The 18,735-nt window shown below is 43.8% G+C and overlaps 1 protein-coding gene across 1 annotated transcript in view; it reads left to right on the top strand.

Annotated features, from left to right (window-relative positions):
* The window catches only part of ATP8A2 (ATPase phospholipid transporting 8A2), a gene marked incomplete at its 5' end in the record, with an annotated part of 618,696 nt that overhangs the window by 548,900 nt on the left and 51,061 nt on the right, over positions 1 to 18,735 (top strand). The window contains one exon of the mRNA XM_082700943.1: positions 13,642 to 13,730. Within this exon, the coding sequence (XP_082557069.1) occupies positions 13,642 to 13,730 (89 nt within the window). The remainder of the gene's footprint in view (positions 1 to 13,641; positions 13,731 to 18,735) is intronic.

The raw sequence follows: 18,735 nt of genomic DNA, 5'->3' as shown, positions 1-18,735 counted from the left end.
TATAGCAGTCTCTATTAACTTGATGGTCATTTGAGTTTGAACCCATTCTTTACCCCTATCCTCCCCACATCTTACGTATATGGTGTCATATTTTATATCCTTTTATTTGGTGAGTTCCTTGACTGTTTTTTTTACAGAAATACTCATTTGTACTGCTTTTATGTTTCCTACCTTCACACTGTGGTTTTTGGCCTTTCATTTCCACTCAAAGAGACCTTTTTTAGTATTTCATGCAAGGCTGGTTTAATGGTCATGAACTCCTTTAGTTTCTATTTGTCTGGCAAACCCTTTATCTCTCCTTCTATTCTGAATGATAGCCTGGCTGGATTGATTGTTCTTGGCTGCAAGTTTTTCCCATTCACTACTCTGAATATATATCATGCCACTTTTAGCTTGCAAAGTTTCTGTTGAAAAATCTGCTGATAGGCTTTTCGGGTTTCCTTGGAATGTAACTGTCTTCTTGGAGGATTTAATATTTTGCCATTTTAATTATAATATGTCTTTCATTACAATATGTGAGACATATTATAATAAATCCAAATTAATTACATTTGTAATCCATCTGAAAGTGTGGATCTGCTTTTATTGATTCTGTTAGTGGTTCTCTGTGCCTCCTAGATCTACATTATCTGTTTTTTTCCACAGATTAGATTAGATTAGTTTTCAGTTACCATTTTTTCAAATTAATTCTCTAGGCTGGTTTCTCTCTCTTCTTCTTCTGAGACTCCTATAATATGAATGTTAATACATCTGGTGGAGTCACTGACTTCTGTAAGTCTATTCTCATTTGCATAATTCTTTTTTTCTCTTTTGTTCAGCTTGCTTACTTTCTACTACTCTGTCTTCTAGGCCATTAATTATTCTGCTTCTTCCCACCTGCTGTTCATTCCATAAAGTGTATTTCTCATTTCATTATTGAGCCCTCTTTCCTCTCGGCTATGTTATTCCTTATGTCTGTGTTAACTCTCTCATTGATGTCCTCCATTCTTTTCTTATGCCCAGTGCTTTAAATTCTCCATCAGCCTCGTTATTTTTTTCTGTTGCACTTGGGTTTCCGCCTGTGTCCTTGTCTTGTTCTTTTGTTTGAGAAAAATCCCTCTCTCTTCTCATTTTGTCTAAGTCCCTGTGCCTTTTCTTCTGTGTGAGGAAAGTCAGGTATGTCTCCTGTTTTTGAGGGTAGTGGCTTTGTGAAGAAGAATCCTGTGGTGCCCTGCTGTGTAGTGTCCCCTGTTCCCCAAGGCTTGGTGCTTCTGGAAGTGTGTCCAGTGTGGGCTGCATGCACTCTGCTATTGTGACCTGACCACTTTTTCCTTCAAACTAGTCATCTCCAGAGGCTCTTGTTGCTTATTGTGGGCAGTACTTGGTCCCTGGCCTAAATGTGGTAAGTTTTAACTTGGTGTGTTCTGGTCCGCTTGGGAAATGAGGCCTGTCCTCACTCTCACTGGTACTGAGGCCTTGCAAAACTCCCTAGTCAGAAGATGTGGTGTTGGCAGGGGTTTGGGCCAGTCTTCCGGAGGAGGGGCCCCCCACCGTGCTGGGAGTGAGGGAACATGACTCAGTGGGGGTGTTCCACTAGAGTACAGTGAGAGTCAGCATTCTGCTGATTCCGGCAGGTGGCCTTGGGCTTGTGCTGAGGGCAGGGAAGGAAATGGCACTGGCCTGTTCCTTTGTTCTCTGAGCAGTCTCTCCGTGAAGGCTTGTCTCTCTGGGATGTGCTCCAAGATGAGCGAGTAATCCCACTGTGTGCTCCAGGGGCTCTTCAGATCCCTGTTTCCACACTGTATGTCTGTGGGCTATTGCCCTGCCTTTTCTCCAAGAGCAGCACAGTGCCCTCAGAGCTCTTTTAGAACCAACCCTGCTGATCTTTAAAACCCAAAACTTTAATCCCTGTTGATTACAAGAATTCGTAAAATTCAGCCCTCTAGCTTCCCAAGCCAATTACTCTGGGGATTCTTTTTCTCCATGTGCTTGTTCCCCTATGGGCTAGTCTGTCTCTTGTCCTCTGCAACCATGGATCCCTCCCCATTACAGTGGCCACAATCTGTTTCTCAAGTCATATCACTGTACTTCCTAGCTTCGTTGATGTGGCCTCTTCTCTACCTTTAGTTGTGGAGTTGGTCCTTCCAGTCTTCACATTGATTTCTGGAGTATATAGGATGATTTCATAGTTGTCTAGTTGTGTCTGTGGGAAGAGACAAACCTAGGGTCTTCCTGCTCTGATGCCATCTTCCTCTTACAACTCTTTTCTTGGTTTTAACATGAAATGATCTATTTTTCAAATCTTCAGGTGAGACTGGAGATCTAGGATGATATGTCTTATTTATCCTGTGGTTTTTACTCTAATTTAGACTACGCAAATCTTCCAGGTCATATTAGCATTTTTAAAGGTATTCTAAATGCTCAAAGGAGTGATTAATGAGGACTTTTCAGTGAGATAAAATATCTCATATTTAGGATATGTGTGTGAGAGTGTATACAGTCTATTAATTATGCAGTTCCAATTGTCTGCCTCTTCGCTGATTTCAAGTGCACAAGCTGAGGAGACACTCCTTCCTAGGGTCACTCCTGTCACTCCGCATGAGTGGCTGCCAGCCTTATGTACCTTTAAGGCCATCTGCTGGGGCAGAATTTTTTTATCATCCTCCCAAACAATGATTCTATGTTTTTAGTTTGTGGTTCCTGCCACCAAAGAGCCCACAGAAAAACCTAAAAGCTGACACGATCTCCAGGATCTTCAGCTCTGAATTCCTTCCCATCCGTGCTAAGGATAAGGATGGTTGGGGGCTGCTTATTCTATAGCTGTTTAGTTCTCTATGACTGCAGAGAGCTCACTCACTCCTCAGCCCCGTGGAAGCATGTTAGGCTCTTTAACAAAGTCTGGCTTGAGAATTTTCCCCAGCTTCCTGGGACACAGGACTCAGGCAGGGACCATAGTTAGCCTTCTGACATGTACCCACATGGAGAACATTTTTCACGAACAGTTAGCGGCTGTTCTTTTTTCTACTCGGGCACAAAGTTATCAATGGACATCTTTCATCATTGTGGAGTGACAGCTGAGTCCATGCTCTGAGTAGTGATAAGAGCAGTGCCCGGCCTGGTGTCATGATAGGAAGTTCATCTTGATGGGTTAAAAGTAGAAGCACCCTGTTGGCAGTGAGCACAAATGAGCAGTGCTTACAGCTGAGCAGAAAGAATAGAATTTGGCTATTTCACTACTTAGCTATTTTCACTGTGAACACTTGCCGCTCTTCACCAACGAAGAACCTATTTGCAATAGCATTTGGGAATTCTGCATCATACTGTTCAACCTATCCACCCCCCTGAGAGCAGTGGTGGGTAAACCTCCCGACAGCTGGAGCAGAATCTCGTCACCCAGTTCGCCCTCAAAGGTCACTGAAGAATCGCTTGCATCACTACTGTCCACTTCTAGGATATCCAAGTAAGATCTGAGCTTATCTCAATAGCATACAAGGAAGTAGGTAGTTATAGGAATGTGTCTAATACTTACCATGTGCCATGCACTTTTTATCGTGCTTTGCGTTTATTAATTCATTTAGGCCTCAGGGAATCCCTAATGAGAAAGTATTTTTACCATTTTACAAAGGAAGAAACACAAGCATGGTAGTTAAGTAAGAGTATGCGGCAGATCTGGGTTTGGCATCCGGGCGGACTGTCTGTGCTTCTTATGGACTGAGTTTGTTTGTGGCCCCCTAGAATTCATATACTGAAGCCCCCACCCTTCATATAATGATATTTGGAGATGGGGACTTTGAGAGGTGATTAGGTTTAGATGAGGTCATGTGGCGGGGGTGGGGCCCTCATGATGGGAGCAGTGCCCTCATAAGTGGAGGCATCAGAGAGCTTGCTCCCTCTCCCTCCTCCTCCCTCCTTGCATGGGTGCATGCAGACATACACACACACGCACACGCACACACACATGTCACGTGAGCACAGTGAGAAGGCAGCCTTCTATGGACCAGGAAGAGAACTTTCACAAGAGGCCAGCCACTCTGGCACCCTGATCCCGAGATGTCCAGCCTCCAGAACTCTGAGGATACGTGTCTGCGGTCTATGCCCACAGTCGCTGGCATGCTGTTAGGGCAGCCGAAGCTACCAGACAGTGGTCTTGAAGACCGTGCAATCCAGCCCTGCACAGAAGCCGTCCCAGCCCCTCAGCTTTTCAAGAAACACCTGCTGCTCACTCTCTTTGGTCTTTCAGATGCCCTTCCTCAGTAGTCCCTCTGCCAAGCTCTTGATTCGAGACGTTGATTTCATCCACTTCTGTGGGAAGAGGAATAAGTGAAACACCTTTGTATTCTACCGTAGGAAGAGCAGGTGACCCATAGGCTGTGTCACAAGGGTGTGTATTCTGACACCAGGCAGCCAAGGAACGAGTGAAGTGAAGCAGCCCCTCTCGGTTCCAGAGCCCTGCCCTCTGCAAGGACAAGAGGGCAGCTTTCAGTACACCAGGAGCCAGCCCCTGGGCCTCTGAACCTTCTAGAGTCAGGAGCCAGCTACTCGTAATCATGATGAGGGACACTCGTCTCTCTTCTAGGGGCCTGTCACTCAGATGGTGAATAGGTGAGATGGGCCATCTTTATTGGTATCTGTCCTAAATACTGTGCCTTAACGTTGAACCTAATATTCCAAATTACCACAGTAGTTGTAACTGTGAGGCATCGAATTTTTCTCTCAGAAAAATGGATGACTTTCTGTGACAACACAGTGACTCTTTTGCCTTTCTGTGCAACCACATGAGAATCACAATCTAGAAATAGTAATTGTTGAAGTTGTCTATAAACACATGAAATAAGCACTGTGCCACAGACACTCAGACCCACAGCATAATTTCTGGAAACCAGCAGGCCCACCTCTACAGAAGGAGAGTCAGAGCTGGTACCATGGTGTCCCTGCAGCCCTCCCAGCCCCCCTGCAGGACAACTGCCCCAAAACACAGAAGACAGAGGCTACATGCATGTCTTCAGTGAATGTCATTTCTTTTGTTCTCGAAGGTAGAAGAGAGTACAGATCGCATATTTTTAAAATTATACACAACCAGTTTTAAACCTGACCTCACTTTGGACATGAGTCCCACATTTCCGAACAGTGATAGCTTATTTCATTGCCTTAATTTTGTGTACCAGGCCCCGTGCTATGTGGTAAGAATTATCTTCTTATTCAAAAAACCACCTCAGGAAATCAGTGGTCTCTAAAATGGGGTGCTAAGGAGCAAAATAGGAAATCAAAATGACCACTAGCTGGAAAAGGATAAGTTAATAATCCAGAGGATGTCAAGCCTCACCTTTCTCTCTTTCCCAAACAGCCTGTTTGGGAAAATTGGGAGCTGTCTCCTTACCCGGTAGGGAGTAAACAAGAGTTTAAATGTTTTCCATAGATTTTTTTAAAAATTACCCCATTCTACATGCCCTGAAATAAGAGTTCCCTCCCTTGGGTGGGGATGGAGTGTGGTGAGTGGAGTTTGTGTTGGCTTCAGAGTTTTCCTTCTGGAGGTTTTAACTTTGTCACAGCTGCCTTGCCAGGCACTGGGGAAAGGCCCCCAGTCCCGTGGCTTCTGTCTAAGTAGTCCATGTGATGATGATAGTGTTTGTCAGAGCAGACCCCACAGGACAATGTCATTACCACAGTGAACCACTCAAGTAGAAATCACTGACGGTACCAAATGCGGTGAAGACATGGAACAAGAGGAGAGCTTCCACCCATCTCACTCATACAGCTGCCTCAGTGGACACGTGGGCCATTTCTTAAAGGGTACTCAGTACAAGCATCCCTCGTCTCGTGCTTCACAGATCCTGCGCCTTTTACAAACTGAAGGTCTGTGGCCACCCTGCCTTGAGCAAGCCTACGGGTGCCATTTTCCCAACAGCCTTTGCTTACTTTGCCTCTGGGTCACAGATCGGGGAATAACTTCAACTCTCAAGTCTATTTATTGAAGAAATATGTTTTGAAAAGCTCTCGCTGTCATAGAAACTGATCCGTCTGATAGATCTCGGCAAAGTCCACTGAAAATCTTCTGGAAAGGATTCACCATTCTAGATGCCTTTAAGAACATTCATGATTGATGGGAAGAGGTCAAAATATCCACATTCACCGGAGTTTGGTTCCCACCGTCCTGGAGGACTTGCAGGGGTTCAGGCCATCCACGGAGACAGTCACCACAGAGGTGGTGGAAACAGCAAGAGAACTGGAGTTAGAAGTGGGGCGGGAAGATGGGCCCGCACGGCTGCCGTCTCATGATCAGACTTGGACAGACGAGGAGCTGCTTCTCGTGGATGAGCCAGGAAAGTGGATTCTTGAGCTGGAATCTGCTCCTGGCGGAGATGCCGTGAAGACTGTTGTAGTGACCACAAAGGATTTAGTATCTTACATCAACTTTGCTGAGAAAGCAGCAGCAGGGTTTGACAGGATTGACTCTAATTCTGAAAGAAGTTCTACTGTGAGTGAAATGCTAACCAAATAGCATCACATGCTACAGAGGAATCGTTCATGAGAGGAAGAGTGACTCAATGCAGCAAACTTCACTGTTGTCTTCTAAGAAACCCCTCCCCCTGCGCCAGCCTTCAACGTCTCCCACCCTGGTCATTCAGCAGCCACTGACACGGAGGCGGGACCCTCCACCAGCAAAAAGATCCCAACTCGCGGAAAGCTCAGATCAGTTATTTCTTAGCAATAAAGTACTTTTAAATTAAGGCATGTTCATTGTTTTTTAAGACATAATGCTATTGTACACTTAACAGACTACAATAGAGTTGTACACCTAACTTTTATATACACTGGGAAACCAAAAATCCATTCGACTTGCTTTATTGCAATATTCACTTTATGGCAGTGGTCTTGAACCGAACCCACAATATCTCTGAGGTCTGCCTACACTTTCCATGTGACAGAACCACCCCATTTCCAGGTGTGTACCCCACAGAAGCAGAAACATACGCACACAAAATGACTTGTACAAACATGTGGAGAGCAGTCTTACTCTTAATAATAGCCCCAAACTAGAAGGAACCCAAATGTCTATTCATAGGAGATTGGCTAAACAAATTGTGACATATTCATGTGAGAGAATACTAGTCAAAAAAAAATTTTTTTAAGTGAATTATAGACACACACGAGAACATAGATGAATCTCAAAGGCACCATGTTAGATGAATGAAGCCAGATTCGAAAATATGAGTACTTTCCCATTTAGATCAAATTCGAAAATAGGCAAAATAACTATAGTACTGAATCTGGGCAGGGACTGAATATTCTGTTGGCGCACACAGGTGTACTTACAAAGATGTAGACAGTCGTCACAACTCTGAACTAAATCCTTAAGATTTGTGCATTTGAGTGTGTTTAAGTTATAACCCCCTGCAAGCATTTCTTTATCCTCCTGGAGGTTGAATATACTTTTTCAAGAGCAGAAGGGGATGCTTTTTGAAAAAACCCATATCATGTGACCATGTCAATCACCCACCACTAACTTTTCAGTGTTTCAAAATAGTAGTATCCATTGATAAGGCAATCTTATGCTTCAGTAATAAAATAATAATAATAATATAATAATGATGATGAAGCCCACTGTCAAAAATAGACTGTTTGTTATATGTTCTGTTTTGAATGACCCCATGTTTGTAGGAATGATATTTTTAGGTGGTTACTTATCCTCTCCCACCATGGGGCATTTCAGGGGGAGTCTGAGGCAGCAGATTTTTGGGCTGGAGGTTTTAGCTTCAATCCCCTTTTGTGCAGGTAGACCAGGAAATAACACTGAATTGGCATTTAAATATCAGGATCAGGCATGTGGGGTAGTTTCTGAGTTAGCCCCGGTATGGAGGTGCTTCTGGAATCACTTGGTGGTTTTTCTAAAAATGCATTTGCCTTTACAGAGTGCTTGGTAGGGTAATCTTCAGAGGATGTTCCTTTGAAGACTGCCAAGAGGTGTCTTCCCCATTTCGGTACAACTAAGCTTAAAATTGGCACCAGGTCATTGGCATCTTGTACAGGGGATGAGTGGGCATGCACGACCCCAGGAAAGAAACCCAATTTCAGCCTGAATTTGCATCCTCTCTCCTGTGGCAAGTGAGTGCAGCCGCACTCCTTTGGTTATGGGGCCACGGGAAATTTTTTCCCACTGCACTGTGGAGTCCACACCTGTGAGGTTTCCTCACGCTCCAAGAATTCCTCGTGAGGGATGGATTTGTGTGGCACACCTGCCTCCCAGCCCAGGCTGGGGTCGGGTATGCCGCTCCCAAACATGTCCGATGTTGCCCCATCACCCAGAGCAAATAGTGTTCAAACACACACTGGTCCAGGTTTTCTTTTACTTCCATTTTGAACTTGGTGCCCTGGGTTTCTGGTGTTAAATTGAAGTCAGGCTCACACTTGGAGCAAGATGGCATGTCTGCACTTGGAGATATTGTCTCCTGCCCCGGCACAGGCAAGTTGGGGAAGAAGGAAGCTCCTCATTCCTCATGCTGGGGAGAAGGAGTAGGGTTTGGAGCCAAGCAACATGTGTTTGAATGTGGCAGCAAATTTGGGGTGGGGGTGGGGGTGGGGGTTGCAGAGTTAAATTTTCTTCTGCGACATGGGAACTGTGAGGGATTTAATGGGAAGGCCTGGCACTTAGTGATGTGTGAAGAAATCCTAGTCCGTTCTCCCAGCAGCTGAGCTGTCTCCCTTCTCCACGGTCAGTATTGTTTCCCCTGTGCTCCACGCTGGGAGTGCAGACTGCCCTTACCTGGCTCTGGTTCCTTCTGCTTCCTTTTTAAAACTTCTCAGATGCCTGGGTGCCTCAGTCAGTTAAGCGTCTGCATTCAGCTCAGGTCATGGTCCTTGGGTCCTGGGATCGAATCCTGCATCAGGCTCCTTGCTCCCCCTCTGCCTCTTCCCCATTCCGGCTTGTGCATCCGCTCTCAAAAAGAAATAAAATCTTTAAAAAGTAAAACAAAGCAAAACTTCTCATCTATCACCACTTTCGTGGGTGGCTAGACCTGGGCTCGTGTGTGTGTGTGCGCGCGCGCGCGTGTGTGTGTGTTGTGTGTGTGTGTGATTAGTAGCAGCAATGAAAGCACTAATCCCTGGTCAATCCCATTGTGGGTGTCCTTGATTAATATCCCTGGTCTAACCTGACTATTGTCCTGAGGAGCTCATTACCATCAGAGAAGCCTCCAGTCCTATCAGGGCTCCCCCTGTTCGTGCCCTAATGTGTCAACTCATTTCATCCACCTGAGCCTCAGGTTACCCACAGTGGGTTCCTATGCATTTGGCACCTGACTGGTTTCAGGTCAGTGTTAGTAAAGATGTGTTAACTAATGGGTACATTCTTCCCAGTAGCACAGCAAGAGGATGCTTTTAAAACCTCAATAGTGTTTAGAAGGGGTGAGGACAGAGGATAATTTAAGTCACCCAGACCAGCTCAATGAACCTTTTTTTTTTTTTCTATGCTAAGAAAATAAAAATGTAATTAAATTTAAGTAATTAAAGCTATGTCCTTAAAGTTTTCAGGACTTGGGACCTTGGTCATTCTGTAAAAAATTGTAGAAACCTTTCTGGAGACATGTCTTTAGGTTATATATAGGAAATCTTCTCAGCTCCAAGTTGTAAAAACCAATAACAAAACAATATTTAAAATCTCTGACTTCTGTTCACTTGACAGAGGGCTTCCTATTTCCAACAAAGCAATTCAAAATTCATTGTCCTGACTTCCCTCAGCAGCTAAAATTCCCAGTTTCCTATCTGTTTTAAGTAGTACCTTCTTATAAAGTGTTATTTTTAAATGACCCTGCTCTTTGATCAGTATACCTAGTAGACGATCGAGGACGTAGCCTCATGAGTGTAGTTCGAAGGATTCCACCTTCTGGGGACTGTGCACCACCCTAGGCATGTGGAGCCATGAGCAAAACTCAAGGTCCCCTCTCGGTGCTGCGGCTGGACTGGCCACACCGCCTGGCCCAGAAGCGAGAGGGCTGTCGGTGGAAGGCTGGACTTACAGAGGGAGTTGGGGGATGGAGGGTGCGCTTGAAGTAAATGTTTCTTTCCTGTGAGGAAGACATGTTTCCTGCCATGCCATTTCATGCATCATTCCTGCCCACGCAAGCATGCCCATATGAAAGGGGGTGGTAGTCTCAGGTCCCCCAAAGCCAGGACCACTCATTGTTTTTGAAGTCCCAGAACATGTCTGTGAAAGGTAAAGAAATGCTAGAGTAGGATTCACAAAAATTAGGATCTATATTAATATAGAGATATGTGTATAATGCTTAAGAGTTAAAGACACAATAACCTGCAGGGGATTTCATCAGGACATAGCATCTCAAGTTCAGTTTCCAGATTTGGCCTAATTATGCCGTTCGCTGCTCCCCCCATTGCCATGATAGGTCTGTTGTACGAGGTGCCAGGCCCTGGAGGTTTCCTTAGCAGTATGACATGACCTTTTTCCATGTCGACAAATACGAATCCCACTCTCGTTGCTTCACAGAGGCCCATGGTGTGTAGGGACCACCATAGCTTAAGCCGTGTTCTTGGATGTTTCTTTCTTTCTTTGGTAGCAGCAGTACGTGGATATTCTTACACTTGCTACTTCTGATCTTTTCTCACTTCCTTAGGATGAACTTGGTGAGATAAAATCCACGGGGCACAATATACTCACATAGTTTTGAGGTTTAGAATGACTCTTTCAGAAAACCAGCACTCTTGTTTTAGAAAATGAAAGCAAGTCCAATGCCAGGGTAGAGTTTGGCTCTGCCCCAGACCTCATTGCTTCTCAGAGTCATCGTGGTCAAGTTTCGAGTACCACGCTGAGCCATATGCCAGAGTTCAGAGACAAGATGGGCATGGTCAGGCATGGGTTTTGGGGTACAGGCGAAGAAGCTGTGGGGACACGCACAGAGACAGAAGCCCTGCTCAGGCGCAGTCAGATGGCCCAACAAGGGCCTCAGTGGTGTGGTCGGACCCCCAGAATGGAAGACAGAAACCAGAGAAAGAGTTGAAGCTTGTATGCCACACTGGGATCAGGGTGAACCCCACCTTTTGCACTTGAAGAGGGCTGCCCTGAGCCCCCTTTGATTTTCAGCCCTACCAACTCCCTTCAAGTGTCCCCAACCCTACATGTGCTTCAGCCCCACTGCCCACCTACCCTTGGAAAGCTTTGTACCACTTTGTAATGAGTTCTGGCAAAACCTGTCTATTCCAGCAGAACCACATGGTGAGGTGTCCAGAAAAGCAAACCAAGGAATGTAAAGTGTTCTGTTCTGTCACTTTGGTCCCCTTTCTAAGTAGCCCACTCTTCCAGACCAGCTTGCCAGCTCCATGCTCCTGGCCATGCTCCCTGGAAACCAAACTCCAAGGATTCTAGAAGCCCTGGTCCTTGTTTCTTTCAGTGCAAAGTTATCCCTCCCTCTGTTACTGCCCTAAATTCTCTTTTCAACTCCTTGCCTGATTTAACTTGGCCTTGCAACTCTTTTTCTTAAAACCCTCCACCCAAAACTGACTGTGACTCAGCATTCCAGGAACAAGCAAATCCCATCAAAGGCAGTGCCTGTCCTTCAGCCTTCCTTTTAGAACTGCTCTCCACGCTGCCCCTCTGCAGCTCTGGAAATCCTGTTTATCTTTCTGGATACATCTCACATTCTATCTTCTTTAAGAAGTCTTACCAGCTTTCTAGCGTTCTGAAAACCCGTAAAATGTGATCGTGATCCATATCATATTCCATGGTGTCTAGTGTCCAGATGGCCCCTGACATCAGATGGACTTTCAACTTCACAATCATTCTACTTTATGATGGCGTGAGAGTGATATGCATTCACTAGAAACCATACTTGGAATTTTGAATTTGGATCTCTTCCTGGGCTAGCAGTACGTGGCACAATCCTCGCTCGTGATGCCGGAGGCTGGCCACTCCCTGCCAACCACATCACCACGAAGGTAGATCACCGACCCACTGACAGCCGTTCTGCACCCAGACAGTGCAGTTAGTTAGTGACTAACACGCGTGTTAGTCACTTTCAGTGCGGTATTTGATACATTACATGAGATACACAACACTTTATTATATTTTCAGTCCTGTTTTCTGTTTCTTTTTTTATTGAAGTATGGGTGATACACGTTACATTATTTTTAGGTGTATAACGTGGTGATTTGACAAGCCTGTTCATAGTGTAGCTACCCTGTGTCACTGTACTGCACTGTTACTATAGCATTGACTCTATTCCCTCTGCTGTCCACTTCATCCCCATGACTTAGTCATTCCATCACTGCAAGTCCGTATCTTCCACTCCCCTTAGACTGTTTTGCCCATCCCCCACCCACTCTCCCCTCTGGCAACCACCAGTTTGCTCTCTGTATTTATGGATTTTTTTTTTTCTATTTTTGTTTGTTCATTTGCTTTTTTAGATTCCACATGTAAGCTTTCACTTACGGCCTTTGGTTTTGCTCTATCTTATTTCACTTAGCATAACTTCTAGGCCAGAAATGGCAAAAATATGATTCCTTTTTATGGCTACGTAATATTTCTTGTGTGTGAGTGATTGTGTACGTGTGTACATATACACAATATCCTCTTTCTCCACTCATCTATGGATGAACACTTAGGTTGCTTCCATTTCTTGACTATTGTAAATAAGGCTAAAATAAATAGAAGGGTGCATACACCTTTCAAATTAGTGTTTTGTTTTCTTGGGGTAAATACCCAGTAGTGAAATTACTGGATCAGGATGGTATTTCTATTTTTAATTTTTTGAGGAACCTCTGTGCAGTCTTCCACATCAGTACTATATTATAAAATGGGCAAAAGACTATTTTAAAAAAAAGATTTTATTTATTTATCTGAGAGAGAATGAGCAGGGAGAATAGCAGAGGGAGAGGGAGAAGCAGACACCCTGCTGAGCCCGACATGGGTCAGGACACTGAGTTCATGACCTGAGCCAAAGGCAGATGCTTGACTGACTGAGCTGTCCAGGGGCCCCGGCAAAAAGCCTATCTTGTAATAGATGGCTTTGCCCAATTATATGATGTCCAGTAGTTTAGGTGTATTGAATGCATTTTTGACTTGGAATATTTTCAGTTTATGTTGGGTTTATTAGGATGTGACCCCATCATAAGTCAAGGATAATCTGTAGATAATATCACACAATAGAGTGTGTGTGTACTTACAACTTTAGTTTCCTTGAAGGCAAAGATGATAACCATCCCTTTTCCTCTTCTGGGTGTTGAGAATCACCTTGTCTTGCACGAAGGTTCTGCTTCCATGAGTGACTGAGCAGTGAAGGAACATGAATTCATAGATAGGCCAAGTAGATGTGAGGAGCCCAGTAAAGTTCATCGGATAGAGGAGTCTGGCTCTAGCTTTCTCTAAAGGAGGGTTTTGATGTCAACATTCTGACTAGACCCTCTATATAAAAGCACTTTATAGACAGAGGGTGACAGTGACACTTTTAAAAATAAAAGGTGCAAAGAGCTGATGGAGATCAACAGGTGCTCACTACGTAAGGTCCCTTTGACATCCGTCTTAGGTTTATGTTTTCACTGTGGTTGAATTTAGTGCTTTCTGTCATTTTTGTGTCATGGAATGTTTCACATTGGTTAAATTACATCTGCTTTTGAAAGGACAAGTATTAACACACGTGTCACTCCTGTTTCTTGCAGGCGACAATGGTCCTGAGCTCCGCACACTTCTGGCTGGGATTATTTCTGGTGCCCACAGCGTGTTTAATGGAAGATGTAGCCTGGAGAGCGTAAGTGAAGGGTGACATAGTCACCCTAAGTCTTGCTTATCTGTCCTTGCAGTCACCTGTCATGAACCTGACCATAGGCTATTTCATGCTGTGGGATATTCTAAAGGAACAGGTCTTCTGCTATCTGCCAGCAACAGATGTAAAGGATGTTGGGGGTTTGGGTTTCTTGTGGTTTTCTTTTTTTCTTTTAACCTGTGCTTCACCTCGATAGGAGAATATAGACAAAGAGGAGTCCCAAGACAGGCTGTGTGAAGGTCAATAGGTGTGAAGCTTGTACATGATTTTAAAGTAGGGTTTCTAAGTACAGATTCATTCCATCAGGTTTAGGAAGCATAACTCAAAATTCATTTCTCCTTATATAAAAAAATCAATGCCTAAGCAGTTACAATTATAAACTGGCTTTAAATCCTAGACTTAAACGAAAATTGTGTATATGTAAGTCATTTCAAATTAGAAAATAACTTGGAATGAAGTATTCTTCATTTCTCCAATAATTCACAGTAGAACTCCTTCAAATATAATTTATTTTGAGTGTCAGTGTATAATTTCACAAAGGTGAAATTATAATGTAGGTTAAGTAGGAAATAATTCATGCTCAGTTTTTGCTTATATGTTCCAGAATACATTATTTCCAAAATATCTTGTGCACAAGGTAAGCTAAGCAACTAAGTTGCAAGATAATGTTAATTTTAATTTCATCCACGAGAAAGAGATGGAAGACTCCAAAAGAGATAATATTGATTTTTGTTTGGGGTAGGCTGATTCCTCCTACAAACAGTTGCCAACTTTCCCTGAAAATTGAGACTCCTTGATTGGTTTTACTTTGGGCAAAGCATAATTATTTTGGGGCCTTGAGGTAGAGAATTGAGACTTTAATCCAAACCTTCCAGGAAAAGACATCAGATTTCATTTTTATCTCCCCCCTTCCTCCCACACTCAATGAGAATTGTTCTTGCCTGACAGTTAAGGATGTTTTTTTGAAAAAGTCTTCATTTTGGCATTATCTTGACAACCAGTGATGCCTACTGCAAAGAGAGTGAGGAAGAGAGAGAATTGTATAGCACATATTTGGGGTGCTTTTTTTTTTCTCTTCACTAAGTTTTGCAACTATTAGCAAAAATTAATTCTAATTTACTAAATGCCTTGATTTACCAATAGTTCCCTTTTATCTGCTAGAACCATATTCTATAAACAGCTGAATTGGACTCCTTCAAAATGAAATTATTGTAGCCAGGAAAGATGTTTTCTTAATCTAATAAATGCACTGCAACAAAATGCTAGTTCTATTATTTGTTCTTGTAGCACATAGCCCAGTTGTGGCATGCTATATTACCTTGCTAAATTTCTTCAGTTTTACATGACAAGTTAGTTTTAGGTAAATCCAACATGGTACTGGCTACATCAGATCACGTTACAATTTATAGCGATTGAGAATAGAAATAATGACTATGAATCACTCTCAGCCTATTTTAATTCAACTATCTTGATTAACATCCTGAAAAAAAATGTTTACTGAGTCTCTGTATTTGCCAAGTGAGACTTTAGCAGCAGTATCTTTCTACTCTTTCAAAAAGTGGTTGCAGATTATAATGTCTCTACCTCCTGTCAGTCTTCTGGATCTTTTCCAGTCCATTCCAAGTAAAACTTACCAGTCACCAGTGAAGTAAATTATTCCTTTAAACAGGACTTGTTTTTGGTTTCCCCTAGTACTATAAAACTAGCACCATTTACATTTTAGCAAGGATAAATCCAAGGACACTGCTTCCAGCTCCACCATATGGAAAGAGTGGAAGTCACTTTTTGCCAGAAGCTTGCCAGCCAGGTAGGAGAAGGGACAGGCACTATGAAGGAGGTGCTGGTCAGGGGCCAGCAGTGGCAGACACTGGGCATTGTCCTACCTGCTGCCTCCTGCCCAGGACAAGCGCAGAGAAGAGCCCTTCCCAAGAGCAGTGGGCTTTTCTAGCAGCTTTGGGCTGAGCTGGGAAGACTCCTACTCAATTCCGGAGGCACTTACAGAAATGTACTTTTGTCTGGTTTTATTTAGGGAAGCCAGGGAGAATGGACTACATTGGCTCTCCCCAGCAGTATTTGCCCAAAGTACATGCTTAATTTTTAATACACATGTAATGTCTAAATTAGAGTCACCACTGTCCTCAAAGACAAGCATCTGGCCAGCTTATCTGGGAATTTTCCCTGAGATCAGGGGGCCCGGGTTTTATCTTATATTATACTCCCAGCCTGAAATAGATGTTGTTGGGTCCAGTAAATTTCAGAGGCTTCTCCGGGAGGTGGAAGCAGACTCAGAGTTGCTCACCTCTGCCAAGACCACCATCCAGGACTGTGATTTCTCTTTTTTTCTTTTTTATTTTTTAAAGATTTTATTTATTTATTTATTTGACAGACAGAGATCACAAGTAGGTAGAGAGGCAGGCGGTGGGCGGAGGGGGAGGAAGCAGGCTCCCTGCCAAGCAGAGAGCCCGATGTGAGGCTCCATCCCAGGACTCTGGGATCATGACCTGAGCCAAAGGCAGAGGCTTTAACCCACTGAGCCACACAGGTGACCCGTGATTTCTCTTTCTGAGCTTCCACTTCCTACAACATGTTCTGTTTTCCCTTCCTGCACACTGAGCAAAAACATGAACCTGATTGTCCACAGCCACCCTTCATTTGGTTCCAACTGTCAACTCTTTATTGAAACACGATGTGTTCTGGCTCTCCTTGGACGTCCACGGAGAGTTTGAATGAAGTGAACCAGAATCCCGGGGCCACGAAGGGCCTGTGCCATGACAGCGACATGGGGCCGAGTTCACGGGACGGTTACGTTTTCTCATCTTGCCTTGGACCAATTTTTTTTTAAATTTTTTTATTTTTTCAGTGTTCCAAGTTTCATTGTTTATGCACCCCACCCAGTGCTCCATGCAATACGTGCTCTCCTTAATACCCACCGCCAGGCTCACCCAACCTTCCACCCTCTTCCCTCCAAAATCCTCAGTTTGTTTCTCAGCCTTGCACCAGTCTTATAGACCTCTTGTCTTGTTTTGAATTTTAGTGGTTAACTACTTTGAAAGAGCTTTTAAATCCTAGCAGACCCGCAGGCCCACGTTTTCATGTGTCTTTCTAGAAGCGCTTAACAAAGTGAGCTGCTCTCTTTCTGCATTTTCCCCCTTACTTTGTCCAGTCCCTTTCTGCCATTTTAGGACCTAGACTCTTTAGAGTCAGGAAAAAAAAAAAATATATAAAGAAACTCAGCATGAGGTAATTTAGTCATTTTTTCCATGAAGTCTGTCAGCTTTCTGCTTGAAGATCCATTACTAGACTATCTTAAGTCAGATTTGGACACCATAAAGTAGCTACTCTTTTATCCTGTCAACCATAATTTTCACGAGGGACCAAACTAACACATCTTTTACTGGAATAATTGATTGATTATATGTGATACCTGGCTAATGAGTATTTTTATGAGGAGCATGAAGTTTAAATTGCCCAGAACTACTTTAATATCCTTTAGCTTACACACTTCCAAAATGTTTACCCATGACAGCATTCTTAGGTAAGCTGCTGTGTACTTATTCTCATTTAGGAGAAATTCGTTAGTTGCTTTACAAAAATAATATAAAGCTCAAGGCCACTGAACACAGGAACCAGTCTTCTTTTATCTAACTGTATCTCTTATGCTTTACCCATCAACTCACAATATGTTCAGCAATTCCAGAATGACTTCATTTCCTTATTATAATCCCAGATAGGCAGTTAAATGGAAATAAAAGGTAATACAAAATTTCTGTATACAAATGAGTCTTGATATTTTTGTAAAAAAAAAACTTTCTACCTACAATAAGTTCATGTGAAGCACACCGTATTTACATTTTCATCCACATTTAGAATTTAATGTCTCCTTCTGACTTGGTACTTTTCCATGCAAAAAAAAGAGTCAAGGAGAAAAAGCTTCCGGGGGCGGGGCGGGAGGGGGATGAAAATCTAAGCCAATCCACTTATTTTATTTTTTTTTAAAGATTTTATTTATTTATTTGACAGAGAGAAATCACAAGTAGTCAGAGAGGCAGGCAGAGAGAGAGAGAGGAGGAAGCAGGCTCCCTGCTGAGCAGGGAGCCCGATTCGGGACTCGATCCCAGGACCCTGAGATCATGACCTGAGCCGAAGGCAGCGGCCTAATCCACTGAGCCACCCAGGCGTCCCCCAATCTGCTTATTTTAAAAGTCCCTTCTAACCTGGAGTTATTCTGGAGGCTCCCCGACGCTCTTGCACTCTGACAGTGGCCAAGCAGCCCCACCCACCTTGCCTCTTCTGTAGTCAGTTTCTTGACGCGGGTTAGATGGAGCAGCACTGGGCCGCTGGGGATAAGCCGCTCCTGGATAATGGGGCCCACTCGGTCACAGCTGTGGCTGAACAAGCCAAACCCCAGCTCCTGGTGAGACCTAAATTGCATGCCAGTGGCTAATGCTCAAAGACTGGCTTTTCACAGGTGGACTTTGATGGGGGGATCATTTATCTAATTAAGGCTTTATTAGATAGAGGCTGCTGAGAAAGTGGTTTTGCACTGCTAACATTGCTTCTACCCCAGTGCACACAGAGAAGGACTCACAGAATCGTCCCCAGCATCGCCACCCAGTGTTCTCAAATAGTGATCAAGTTTCCAGGCTAGCCTGTGGGAGCTCGCCTCGTGGAAATACTATGAAATTGTTGAGTAACTCTTGGACACAGATGAGTTTCATCCACTGAGAACATGCACAGTGCCTGGTGATCATTTCCTTCTGAGGTGATTTTATGAATGAGCCCACACCAGCAGCTTCGATGCAGTGGGCCAGATTGTCTCTCCCTTGGCCTAAGGTATAGATTTCCAGGGCCCTGCACCCACTGGCCCAGCCTTCCTGTCCCTAGCCTATTTCTTTTCTTTTCTTTTTCTTTTTCTTTTTTTTCCAGCATACAGTATTCCTTGTTTTTGCACCACATCCAGTGCTTCATGCAATCCGTGTTTAGCCTATTT

The sequence above is a fragment of the Mustela nivalis genome (assembly GCF_964662115.1).
Source record: "Mustela nivalis genome assembly, chromosome: 15".
Taxonomy (NCBI): domain Eukaryota; kingdom Metazoa; phylum Chordata; class Mammalia; order Carnivora; family Mustelidae; genus Mustela; species Mustela nivalis.
The sequence above is the reverse complement of the archived record's forward strand: the minus strand, read 5'-3'. Positions and strand labels throughout refer to the sequence as shown.